General features: G+C 39.9%; 1 protein-coding gene across 1 annotated transcript in view; it reads right to left on the bottom strand.

The window, feature by feature from the left end:
- The window catches only part of Med13l (mediator complex subunit 13L), a 352,308-nt gene that overhangs the window by 18,088 nt on the left and 324,217 nt on the right, over nucleotides 1-10,003 (bottom strand). Inside the window, exons 19-24 of the mRNA XM_008847464.3 lie at nucleotides 9,406-9,585; nucleotides 8,789-9,012; nucleotides 6,528-6,720; nucleotides 5,256-5,676; nucleotides 4,139-4,358; nucleotides 2,679-2,867 (exon numbers count right to left, since the gene is read on the bottom strand). Coding sequence (XP_008845686.2) covers nucleotides 2,679-2,867; nucleotides 4,139-4,358; nucleotides 5,256-5,676; nucleotides 6,528-6,720; nucleotides 8,789-9,012; nucleotides 9,406-9,585 — 1,427 coding nt within the window. The remainder of the gene's footprint in view (nucleotides 1-2,678; nucleotides 2,868-4,138; nucleotides 4,359-5,255; nucleotides 5,677-6,527; nucleotides 6,721-8,788; nucleotides 9,013-9,405; nucleotides 9,586-10,003) is intronic.

Raw genomic sequence — 10,003 nt, 5'->3', positions numbered from 1 at the left:
TCTATCTATCTATCTATCTATCTATCTATCTATCTATCTATCTATCTATCTATCTATCTATCTATCTATCTATCTATCTATCTATCTATCTATCTATCTATCTATCTATCTATCTATCTATCTATCTATCTATCTATCTATCTATCTATCTATCTATCTATCTATCTATCTATCTATCTATCTATCTATCTATCTATCTATCTATCTATCTATCTATCTATCTATCTATCTATCTATCTATCTATCTATCTATCTATCTATCTATCTATCTATCTATCTATCTATCTATCTATCTATCTATCTATCTATCTATCTGGGCGTGTATATCCATGTGGGCCACTGTACACATGTGGAGGTCAGAGGACATCTTGTAGGAGTCAGTTCTCTCCTTTTACAATGTGGGCCCCAGGATTAAAAAGTCTTCAGGCTTGACAACAAGCCCCTTTGCCTGCTGAGCTATCTCATCAGCCTGAATGTCAACTATTTTTGATATAGTAACAGACCCTCTGTGACAAATCAGATGATATACCACTGCCAGACTGTTTTTGTAAATGTATGTTTTGCCAGGTGTGGTAGTGAGCACCTTTAATCCCAGCTCTAGGGAGGCAAATCTCTGTGAGTTCAAGGCCAGCCTGGTTAACACAGCAAGTTCCAGGCCAGCTGGAGCTACAAAGTGAGACCCTGTCTCAACAACAACAAATATGTCTTAATTTTAATTAAGAAACATTAATTGTATATATTTGTCATAACATGGGATATCCTAATACATATACAATATGCCATGTTTAGAGCAGGGTAATTGGTATATCCACCACCTCAAACATTTATCCTTTCTTTTATGTTGAGGTCCAAAATCCTCTCAAACTATGTTTTGTGATGCTCAGCATCCCATGAAAGACAAAAGTGATACTAGTGAAAGATTTTCTTATAAATGTGAATGACCAACGCCTAAACCCCTTTTTCCTTATGTGATAATGTATATACATGTGATTATGTCCCACTCTAATTTTTGTAACTCCATGGTTACAATTCCATGGGACCAGGGACCCAACTATCTGTCCACCCCTGCATCTCCAAGACTGAACAGCACCTAGTACAGGGCAGGTGCTCACCTGCATTTACAGAGTGAAAGCTCACTGTTCCAGCTGTACACAGAGGCAGGGGCAATACTAACAATTACCTTTGTGCAGATGAAGATTTTAAAACCTCAGCAAATATGTACAACATTTGTTTTTTCAGTTTTTAGTAAAGTAAAATGACTTATAAGCAATGGGATAGGGTTATCACTTGAAGTGTTTTTGTATTTATTTTCATCTAACCTTCACTCTATCTCATCAACTCTGGTGGTATTCTGCCAGCATACTAAACACCTTAAGGATGTTCTCTAAGCTTTGAGGTATGTCTTAGTAGCAGCCTTTACTCTCCACTAAGGAAATAGACAATACTCTCTCAGTCATTACTTCACATTATGATCACCTCTCACCGACATATGAAGCAATGGCTGTGCCTGAAAAAATTCTGTTTATAAAAAAAGGCAATAATTCATGATTTTTGGCAGCAAAGTAAGTAACAGTGAAGAGCAATTTATTTTTCTAACTCCAGAAAGTAAACTGCTCACCAAAGTGAAAATTTTAAACTCCAAAGAAAACATGAAACTAAAAATGCCAAAAATAGAAACTATATTTAACAGTGGAGTGAAACTAGGTCATCAGCTGAGCAGCTTTCTCCCTAGAGACTAGGCTAACCCAAACCACATTACAACAAATACAGGATTAACTACTGTGTCACTTTCCATTTCCAAGCTTCTCCTTATAAATAACATTACCAGCTAGAATCCATAGTGGCTGGTGTTTTTGAAAAGCACTCTTAAGTTGAAGAAGTGTTCAGTGGGTACCGGTTTTCAAAGGTTGTGAAAATTCTAAATACTTCCCTGTATACCTATCTCCAAGACAAGGTGATTAGAAAAACAAGGGAGGTTTTGTCTAAGACATGTCTAGCTTTGGAGGTTTAAAATTCCCTTTGGGGTGCATTCGCTGTAGAAAACAGAACCAAAAAGATGAAGAAAAAGCATTTGTTTCTACACAGCAAGAAAGTGACCTGCAGGGAAAGACTGCATCAGAATGCAAGGTGCCTCATGCAGCAGACACAAAAACCACATTGCTTTCTCAGCACAAAACTCAGACAGGGGAAGGTAGAGAGGCTGTACTTTAAGACACAGATTAGGCAGAAAAAGAACAAAACAATGTTGGAAATCAATTACTAAGAGTAATAAATATATTCTTGCCTTAGGGCCTACCTCAAAAAGAGGAGATTATCTGTCCCTTTTCTCAAAAAATTTTTCTTTGATTTTATTTAAAATGGTATTTATGTTCATGAGTGTTTTGTCTACATGTACGTAAAGTGCACCATGTGCGTGCAATGCTGCAGGGGCCAGAAGGGGGTGTCGGATCCCCTGAAACCTGTGCAAGCACAGCAAGTGCTCTTCTGCCAAGGCATTTCTCCAGCCCCTCTTTCCTCAAAAAGTTTATATGTACAGAGAAGTATTTTTTCTTCTTCAATTCAAAGATTAAAGAAAACTAGCAACTCTTACATAAAGCAGAAGACCAAGTCAAGAAGTTGGGTAAGACATGATCTGGTAAGAGCATTCTCCTCACGAGTTTCCACCCTCTAAAACTCACCTCTGGGTTCTTGAGGGTCATCTCAATGCTGGCTGCTGGCCCAAATCCCGTGAGAGATTTAATGTGGATCTGTGTAGGCAGAGGCCGCCTGCATTGGCAGTATACCGAAAATGCCATGGACTTCAAGTATTGAATGTAGAAAACTTGCTCATCCTTCATTGTCTGCAGCATGTACTGGCAAGGCACAATCTAAGGACAAGCAACAGTAAGTTAAACCTACAAACAAAGACACTGGACAAGAGGATAGCATGGATCTATTAATGGAGTAATACAACAAGTAAATGCCAAATATAATATAATGAAATCCTAATTCCTTCAGTGAAATACAATCCTGTCTCACATCTCCACTAACAATTTAAGAAGGGACAGTAGCATCGTGCAGGGATCCAGTTATGCTTTCACTTGAAAACTGCCCTTCTCATTTTAAGTATAAATTCTCAATTTACTGCTGCTATACTGCTCCTATTTTAAAACTTGCATTTTAATGTATGCTCCATGTATAAAATGTATTTACATACCATGTAGCAGTTATAATCAAATCTTATAGGACACAGACTTTTAAGATAATGGAAAATTATCAACAATCTCATCTGTTTACCTTAACTTCAATCTTTTCATTCTACCAGCTAGTTTTCAATAAAGTGATAAGATCAAGCACCATTTTTCACCTATACGAAACATTTAAAAAATCATTTCATTATAAAGCTAGCAAAGGTACAAGTAAAATAAGCATGCCCATTCACTGTTAAAAGTGGCATTTTATCAATATCCACTTTAAAAATAATTTGAATGAGCCACCTTTAGTCCCAGCACTCAGGAGTCAGAGACAGGCATATCTCTGTGAGATTGATGGCCAGCCTGGTCTACAGTTCTGGGCCAGCTGTAGCTACAGGAAAACCCTATCTCAAAAACAAAACAAAAAAAAAAACAGCAAAAAACACCAACCAGAAAGAAAAACACAGAGAGACAGAGATTTTAAACATACATTAGCACATTTACTAAGCTTCACTCACAACAGTGAAGAAGTGAGGATGTGCTAACATCTACCCAGGTACAAGTAGTGAAATACATAAAGTCCAGACATTAGAAATTTTACTTGTAGTTGGGCCATATGACACATGCCCATTAAGCCCAGCACTAGTGAGGCCAAGACAGGAACATCAGAAGTTGGAAGCCAGCCTCAGCTACACTGTGAGACCCTGTCTTGTGACAACATGGAAAAGGCATTCAGGAACATTAACTAGAAAAAGACAAAGTTATATTGCAAGTATAATCCTGATCTTATGAAAATTCAAAACAAAACCAGAAGAAATACACTAAAATGGAAACGACTGAATCTAAAAGGCAGAATTGTGGATGAGTACTTTTCTCTATATACTTTCATACATTGCCATTAAAAGAAAATCATTACTCTCTAATCTCACAAAACAAGCATAAAGAATAAGCCTGCAGACATTAACCTGGAGAATGAAAGAGTTTCTCATATGCTCAGGTAAATGATCCAGCATTTCTGTGTAGCAGCGCATCAAGCTCAACAGCCAGAAGTTCCCGGAGGTGGAGTCTTCCTCTGCAGCATAGGTGAAGGGGTCCACCATGTAAATGACCACAGATGGAGGGTAGGCATGGCTGTCTGCAGAGTCAGGCTCCGTGGGTATTCCTATTCTCTCTCTCTCTGTAACACTGGACAGAATCAAGTGTGAGGGCCCCACAGTAAGGATAAATTCCACAGAATATGTCAATTAGAGCACACTCCCTCCCTGGATAACTTCAGATTCAATGTAACAATATGTATCATGCATCAAACCCGAAGGCTCTGAGAATGGATGGGAAACAGCAGTACAAATACCAAAAACCCACACAATGCTCAAAACTTCTGGATCTAAGTTTCTGATTTTGGAGTGAGGGGTGCTCAGCTAATAGAGCCTATGCAAATATTCTAAAATTCAAGTCTTCAGGCATTTCCAATCTTGAGCATTTCATACAAGGGTACTCAATCTGTAGTCCTCTAAAATGGTAGACCTCTTTTTCAACTCTTACTTTCAGTGGTATAAGTAGCTAATAAATTTAGTGCTAAGTTTGTTATTTATTAGTTCTGTATCTCTTAAGGCACCTATAGATCTGACTTTTGTCTTTATATTCCATTCTTGTTTTTTATTTTTAGATTATTTTTTAATATTCTTTGCTTGAACACTCCAGTTCTTCAACTTTTATCATCCAGTCTTTCTAAAAAAATATTTTATTTATTATTTTTATTTTAAGTGTGTGTGAGTGTATTGCCTGCATGTATGTGAGTGCACCTGTGTCGTGCAATGCCGCGGAGGTCAGAAGAGGGCTTTGGATTCCCCTGGAACTAGAGTTAAGGATGGTTTGCAGCCACTATGTGGGTGCTGGGAATCAAACCCGGGTCTTCTGCAAGACCAGTCAGTGCTCTTAACTGCTGAGCCATCTCTCCAGTCCCCATTTGTCACTTTTTATTAGAAGAAAAAGTGAGCACTCTTGGATTTTTGAGACTCATGATGTTGGGGGAAGGGGTCCAACTGAAGTCCCACCTCTAGGTCAGTGAGGAAAAAAACACACCTGTCTTGTCCATCCTGTGAAGGCTGGGTAGAACTCTGCCCAGGCTCAGTGTCTCCACCACAGGCCACATTTCCTGGAGTTCTATCTGTGGAACTGCCTGCAGTACTGGGGTTCTGCCCTCCAACACCACCACTGAATCCTGAAGAGGTAGTACTCATCTGAGTGATACCCGGAGCAGAAGCAGCGGATGAGGCAGGTGTCCCAGAGGAAGCAGATGAGGAACTACTTGCTGCAGGGTTGGCAGAACTACTGCTTGAGGTGGGGTTGAATGCACTGCCTGCTGGGGGAGCTGCTGATCCTGGATTTGAAGCTAAAGACCCAGCATTCCCAGGTGTAGCTTGTCCCTGTGCTGCTGGTGGACTCTGGAACTTAGGTGGTATCAGCAGGCTGCTATCGAGCTGCAGAGTGGCTAAATAAGGTGCTGAAAGAAGACAGACTTATGATTCTCAGCAAAGTGAATGGATCCAAAATTTAGAACAAACACTTCAAAACAGCATGCTTTAGGGATGTGGCACTCTGACTGTGGCACCTAATCACTGTCACCACATATGAATGTGAACAACTGTGTCTACACTGCTGAAATGCACAGGAAGCAACTTACAAATTTGACAGAAAGCTAATTCCAAAAGAGATAGAAAATTAATGACTTGTAATATTCTCCTTTCAGGTTTTACCAAGAACTTAATTCCACAGTCATCCGTCATGATGTACCATGCTACCTACACAAACCCACACACGCATGGGTGTGGATATATACATACATACATACATACACACATACACACACACACACACACACACATAAAAAAAAGAAACACTCAGTATGGATAGATTAGTTATTTTCGTATCACTGTGGTGAAATACCTGACAGAAACAAGTTAAGGAAGGAGAGGTTTATTTTGGCTTACAGTTTCAGAGGCTACAGTCCCACACACACATATATATATATATATATATATATATATATATGGCTTTATAAGTGTCCAAAGTTTGCTTCAGGCTTAAGCAGTTAATATCAAGTAATGCTGCTAGGTACTATGAAGTAGGCAAGTATAACCTTGTTAAGCAACTTTAAACAGGTTTAAAAGATTATGTGTCACATAAATCAGGATTTAAGTGTTGAGAACACAAAAACGCTAAGTACAACAATGGAATCTTAGCATTACTTGAGACCAAACCAAAAGAATGAATGCTGCATGCACAGGGGAGTGTGGGGAGAGATTTGCTAGTTTCTTTCTCCAATTCTACTTTAGCAAATACATTCCTAGTTACCTAGGTGATGGCGACAAACTTGAGCGTAAAGTTTGAGTCTGGAATGATTGTCATTCTCCTCACTGTTCCAAGGCTGGTTAAACCATTCGCTCACAAACTCTTCTGTCAGCTTCTGGGCCACGGTCTTCCCAACACACATGATCCCATCACGGAGCACTTTGCAGATGGGCTTGTGTTGCCCAAGCCTACACATCTAATTCCACAACAGAAGAGTTACTGACAGCATTGGCTACTCCATCAATACTTAGGGCTAGCAGGAGACTCTTCACCAGAAACATGCAAACATTCCCCTCTTTTCTTTTATTACATACAATCAAACTAGCATTAGCTATTAGCAGCTGGCCCTTTCCGATAATCATCATGTACCCTGAAACTGCAATCTGTCCTTCCACAATCTGGACAAGATGTTCTAAAGGAAAATAACTGCTTCTTTACTTAGGCAAATTTCTTCTGCACAAGATGCTGAGTACTACCTGATCACCAATGAGCCTCACTAAGGCTGACTGGGACATATGTCCACTAAAGCCTCTAAGAAATCCTTACTCATGCTTTCCCATAAGGTAAAGTTAAGATTTTATGGACCATCTGTTACCATCACTTGGAGATAACCAATAGAAGAGGACACTGAAGCAGTGTGCATGCTGATCTCACTTTTTAAAATGTAATACTTGTTTCAGGATCAATGAGATTCTTCTCCTAATCTCCAGGACATTCACGGGTGCTTAGGGCAGAGAATTAACATAATACGCCTATGAAAGGTAAACTTCCTAACTGGGCTTGGTGGCGCACACCTTTAATCCCAGCACTTGGGAGGCAGGAGCAGGCGGATCTTTGTGAGTTCTAGGCCAGCCTGGTCTCCATAGTGAGTTCCAGGACAGCTGGGGCTAAAAGGAGACCCTGTCTCAAAAATACCGGGAAAAAAAAAAAAAAAAAAAAAAAAGGAAAGGTAAACTTCCTATTAACCAGTGGGAGGGCCCATATTAGCATCCACTACTGGAGCTGGTGAGGTGAAGGCTGACCCACAAAACTCTTCATGAGCAGGGAGGAATTACTGACCCAGGAGACACATTAGCTGGGCATGGTGGCCTTTAATCCCAGCACTTGGGAGGCAGAGGCAGGCGGATCTCTCTGAGTTCGAGGCCAGCCTGGTCCACATAGTTCCAGGGACACCCTGTCTAAAAAAGACCAAAAAAAAAAAAAGAAAGAAAGAAAGAAAAACAAGAGGGGCACACCTTCTAAAGGCATCTGGCAATCCTTGATACTATGTAACTTATAGTGAAGGCTAAACTCAAGAGGTAGAGACAAGTTAACTATGATAGGTGAATTATCCCAACAATATTTTGCACCCATGAGCTAGGCAATCGTCGGAAGTCATTGAATCCAAAGGCTTCTTTCAGAGACCTAAGCTGCTGCTGTATTCTTGTTAGCATCACCTTAGTTCTCTGTAGCAACTCTTAAGCTTACTACTCTTCCACGTCTACCCAGATATTTACAGACAGTGACTGTCCTGTTCTAGAATTAGTTGAAATTCAGCTTGGCATCTTATTTAAAAAAGACTTCTGTAATGCTTAAAATGTGCCTGTCACCGTTTAAGTGCTTTACCAAATATTAATTTCATTTAATCTTGTCAAAACACAAGAAGTACAAGGCACAAAGACCTTGGTATGTGTACTTCTGAGAGGAAATGTGTGAGACTTACTGTTCAAAGATCTATATGAGCCAAGCTTTTCAGAACTAACAGGAACTTATACACTAAAGATGTAGAACCATTTTCCTGGTTTTTATATTACTATGGTTATTATGCTTTTAATCTGTATCAAAATTTTAGTATTAAGATAATTGTAGTGTTAAAAACTCAACAGAAACATGATTCATTACATTTATCTTTCAATTCAGACTTTTTAAATTAAACATTTTTCACAGCACTTCCATGAAGTCTCACCACTACCTCCCCATCTTCAGTTAGTGCTTGTCTTTGATGAGCAATCATTTTAAACTGAGCTCATAAATGGGAAAAAATAGATGGAATTATAACGCTGGTAGAGCTAAGTCTTTTCAATCTTACAAAATATAAAGCCACAAGGGGAAAGTAACTTGCATTTAGAAAAAATTTTTTTTCCAATTTAATTCTTTTCTTCATTCTCTATTTGCAAATTTTCTTTGAGATCTACTTTGAAGAGAGTTGTTCTTTCAAATTCAGTCCATAACCAAAACAGAGGACTCCTGTCATAAAAAGGATGCTCCCACAGCAACGTTCTTACCTCATATACAGCACTCAAGTCCCTGAAGAAAGTTTTGGCTCCTTCGAGCAAGGCCTCATTTTCTGGACACACCACAATGTATGCAACATCACGGTGGCCCCCATATGGGTCCAACAGCAGCCTCTCCCAAAAGGGCAAGGAGAACGGTGAGATGGTCAGAAAGTCCTTGTCGCAGCCTACCAGCAGAGTGGGGATGGGCAATGGCTCAGGGGATTCTTCTGAACCTGAAACAACATTGCTGTTTAGGAAGGAACATGGGAGTCTATTTCCACTGCCTAGACATTCTAGAAACTCTTGGTTCTGGAATCTAAAATCTGCTACCTACTGACACTATGTACTCTTAATAGTACTCTCGATCATCTCATTAAACAGTCCCTGATGAAAAGCCTTCTGTGAATGAGAACTCTTGCTTATAAAGGTTCAGGAAGACCAGAAGGCAGAAAGGAGCATTGAGATACTGACCACAGAGCAGGAGACAGAACTAGAAGAGAAGCCCACCAGACAAGTATGCCCTGAAGGCTGGGAAGATAAAGACTTGATAAAACCTAACAGTAATAAAGGGAAAAATTCCATTTGATCAATGAAGCCAGGAAGCAAAAAGGAGAGTTGAGGCTCACCATAAGTTCCACGTCCTGCCATCTTATGGAACTGCTGCCAGGTGAGTGGTCCCTGCACATGCTGGATGTTCTCCCAGGTCCTGCCCGTGCGTTTCTTCTGGATAGCATCTTGTAGAAATGGCTGCAGGGATAGCAGCATACGCACCACATCTTGGGATGACAGCATGCTAGTGTCCAGCACTGAGAGGTGGGGGAAGAGCAGAGGAGACAAGGATGATTAGGGGAAACGCTGCATTTCTAGACACCATGCTGGATCTCAGGCACAGACCATAACCAAGACCTGACTTGATTCTTTAGCTGGAGCCAAGAGAAAAACTCTTCCAAATTAAAGACATAAACTCAGAATTTATTCACAAGAGTCATTACAGAGGAAATCAAGTTACACTGTATGAAAGCGTTGAATTGAAAAATTGTATGGAGGGGATAAATGGACAAATCTAATTTTTAAAATCATGTAAACCTGTTTCCAAGGTTTTGAGGACTACAAAAATTTCTCAAACAGGCAATACCTTCTTTTGAGTTGTTGGTCAGGGTGACCAAAGGAACTCCCAGATAGTAACCCAGCATAGAACTGGGAAAATGAACAGCAGACCCCAAT

The sequence above is a fragment of the Nannospalax galili genome, unplaced genomic scaffold (assembly GCF_000622305.1).
Source record: "Nannospalax galili isolate Female #2095 unplaced genomic scaffold, S.galili_v1.0 scaffold120, whole genome shotgun sequence".
In the NCBI taxonomy this organism is placed as follows: domain Eukaryota; kingdom Metazoa; phylum Chordata; class Mammalia; order Rodentia; family Spalacidae; genus Nannospalax; species Nannospalax galili.
The sequence above is the reverse complement of the archived record's forward strand: the minus strand, read 5'-3'. Positions and strand labels throughout refer to the sequence as shown.